Source organism: Fukomys damarensis, unplaced genomic scaffold (assembly GCF_012274545.1).
Source record: "Fukomys damarensis isolate Sample0158 unplaced genomic scaffold, DMR_v1.0_HiC HiC_scaffold_11, whole genome shotgun sequence".
Lineage (NCBI taxonomy): Eukaryota > Metazoa > Chordata > Mammalia > Rodentia > Bathyergidae > Fukomys > Fukomys damarensis.
This window is the reverse complement of record NW_022900923.1, coordinates 47,651,256-47,653,511: the sequence shown is the minus strand read 5'-3', so window position 1 is coordinate 47,653,511 and position 2,256 is coordinate 47,651,256. Positions and strand designations below refer to the sequence as shown.

Here is a 2,256-nt window from a genome sequence, read left to right as displayed (position 1 = left end):
CGATGCAGCCGTGAGCCGTGAGGGTGCCGCCTGGTCAGCCCCGGACGCCAAGCTGGGCCACGGGCTGCAGCACTGTGGAGCACCCGCCAGTCACCTGGCCCGCCTTGGTGAACCGCTGCCTGCTGCACACAGCCTTGCTGAATCGGATCCGCTTGCGCTGCCTCCTCGACACTGATGAAGCCCTTTTCCTAGATTCAGGGCACTCCGAGTCTTAAGGGCTGCCCCGACCTGCGTCATGGAGAGTTAACCAAGGACCGTGTGTGTTCTGAGCCAACTCCTTCCCTTTATGACACTATGAGCTCTGGAGCTCAGCGCTCTAGGCCAGAGACATTGTTCCACTGACACCTGCCCATATTTACCAGGATTTTACCACTTTTTCAACAGATTTCAATGAGAACACCTCAGTTGTCGGGCACAGTCTGAGGATACTGAGCACAAGAGAAAGTCTGCTTTTGTAAAGCACATAATTTTTAGAAACAAAAAGACGCAATGTGACAAAGTATAATTCTAAGCCATTGGGTAGCTTTGAGAGGGGCCAAGATGGAAACAGCTGGTATGTTGTTCAGGAACTGCTGGATGCCCGAGGCACGGTAGGGAGGACTTCCGGTCACTGACCCTGGGCACAGGGACTGGACGACAAGGGCAGGGGCAGCTGTGCTTCTCGCCATTCCTCCTTGGGAGTCGGCAGGCAGGGCAGCAACATCACAGCTGAGGACGCCAGGGAGAAGGCAGATAAGATATGGGAGAAATGCTGCTCGGTGTAGGACCAAAAACGACGGCCTGGGACCCAGGGAAGTAGCCCGAAGGTTTAACACCTCGGGAGGAAGTCATCTGGGGACAGGAGCTCTGAGCAAGTGGCAGAGCACAGATGCCAGCCCCCAGTCTGTCTGGGGCGGGGACACTGGCCGACCGCTGGCACGAAGCAGTTCATGCTTCCTGGGCTCCTCTGTGAGACACGAAAGTGACTGTGTTGTTGGGGATCTCTGGACAGCTCCAGGTGCTGCCATCAGAGCAGTGGGGAAGAGGGCCAGAGGAGGAGCCACGGCTGTCTGCAGCCAGCCTGCTGAGGCAGAGCAGCAGGATCGTCTCTGCAGAGGACACTGCTGTGTCCTGAGTCCCCTTATGTCAGCTTCGTGTCAGTTCTGAGAGTACAGATTTTCCCCTCCTGGGCAAAAGCTGGGAAGACCCCAGCCTGACCATACAGGGCTGTCGGTCTGACCCTAATGGCCGTGCTCCGGCATTGGTGTGCCTCCCAGGGCCAGGGCAGCCTGTGGGTGCTGCCTGCACAGGAATGAGGAGGTGGTGGAAGCGGCTCTCCTCCACGAGTGGGGATCTCAGTACCTCTGTCCTCAGGATCAGTTCGCTTTAATAAGGCAGCAGCCTGTTACAGGTTGCTTCCCACAAGGCCGGGCATGGCCTGGGTCAGAACATGTTGTGCAGTCTGTCACATGTGATGTGATCTAGAAATTACAGGTCTGGCCAGTAATCGGCTGCGGGCCCAGGGAGAAGCCCTGTCATCTGTGGCTTATGCGTACCTGAGCAGAGTCTCCAGTCTGCCCTGCTGACAGCCCCTTCTCTGCAGGAACCGTCGCTAACTCCCTGGGCGCTGCCTTCTGCGGAGCTGCAGTTGCTGGCTTGAGGACAGGTCCCTGCTAGAGCAGAGTGGCTCAAACTTCGGCACATCGGAATCCCTGGGGAGCTTTTTATTTTCCAGACTCAGAGTCTTCTCCGGAAGGTCTCATGGAGGAGGTCTGAGGAGGTTCAGAAACATAATGTTTTAAGGCCTACTATGTGTGTCCGAGTTGCAGAGCAGCCAAGGGGCTGCACGGGCCGCAGCTCCGAGGGGAGGACGCGGTTGTGAGGCTCCGCCTCCTAGCACCTGGGGGTGGGCAGTGTGGGGCTTGTCCCCCTCCAGCGCCCTGAGGACAGCCAGCTCCCCGCTGCTGCAGAGCTGGGACCCAGGCAGTGTGCAAGGAAGGTCTCGGGGGCCGAGGGGCCGCGACCAGCTCAGGAGCACCGGGGTGGCCAGTGAGCTGGACAGGGCGTCGGAAGGGCAGCCCCACCCCTGCTAACAGCGCGTCCCTCTCCCCCGCAGATCGTGTTCCGCAAGATCAGCGACGTGAAGCGGGAGGAGGAAGAGCGCAGGAAGCGCAAGAACGAGGCGCCGCTCATCCTGCCCCCGGATCACCCGGTCAGGCGGCTGTTCCAGCGGTTCCGGCAGCAGAAGGAGGCCAGGCTGGCGGCAGAGAGGGGCGG

At 59.5% G+C, this 2,256-nt stretch overlaps 1 protein-coding gene across 1 annotated transcript in view; it reads left to right on the top strand.

Moving 5' to 3' along the window:
* Positions 1-2,256, top strand: part of Kcnh1 (potassium voltage-gated channel subfamily H member 1) — a 256,799-nt gene that overhangs the window by 250,248 nt on the left and 4,295 nt on the right. Inside the window, exon 12 of the mRNA XM_010613231.2 lies at positions 2,096-2,252. Within this exon, the coding sequence (XP_010611533.1) occupies positions 2,096-2,252 (157 nt within the window). The remainder of the gene's footprint in view (positions 1-2,095; positions 2,253-2,256) is intronic.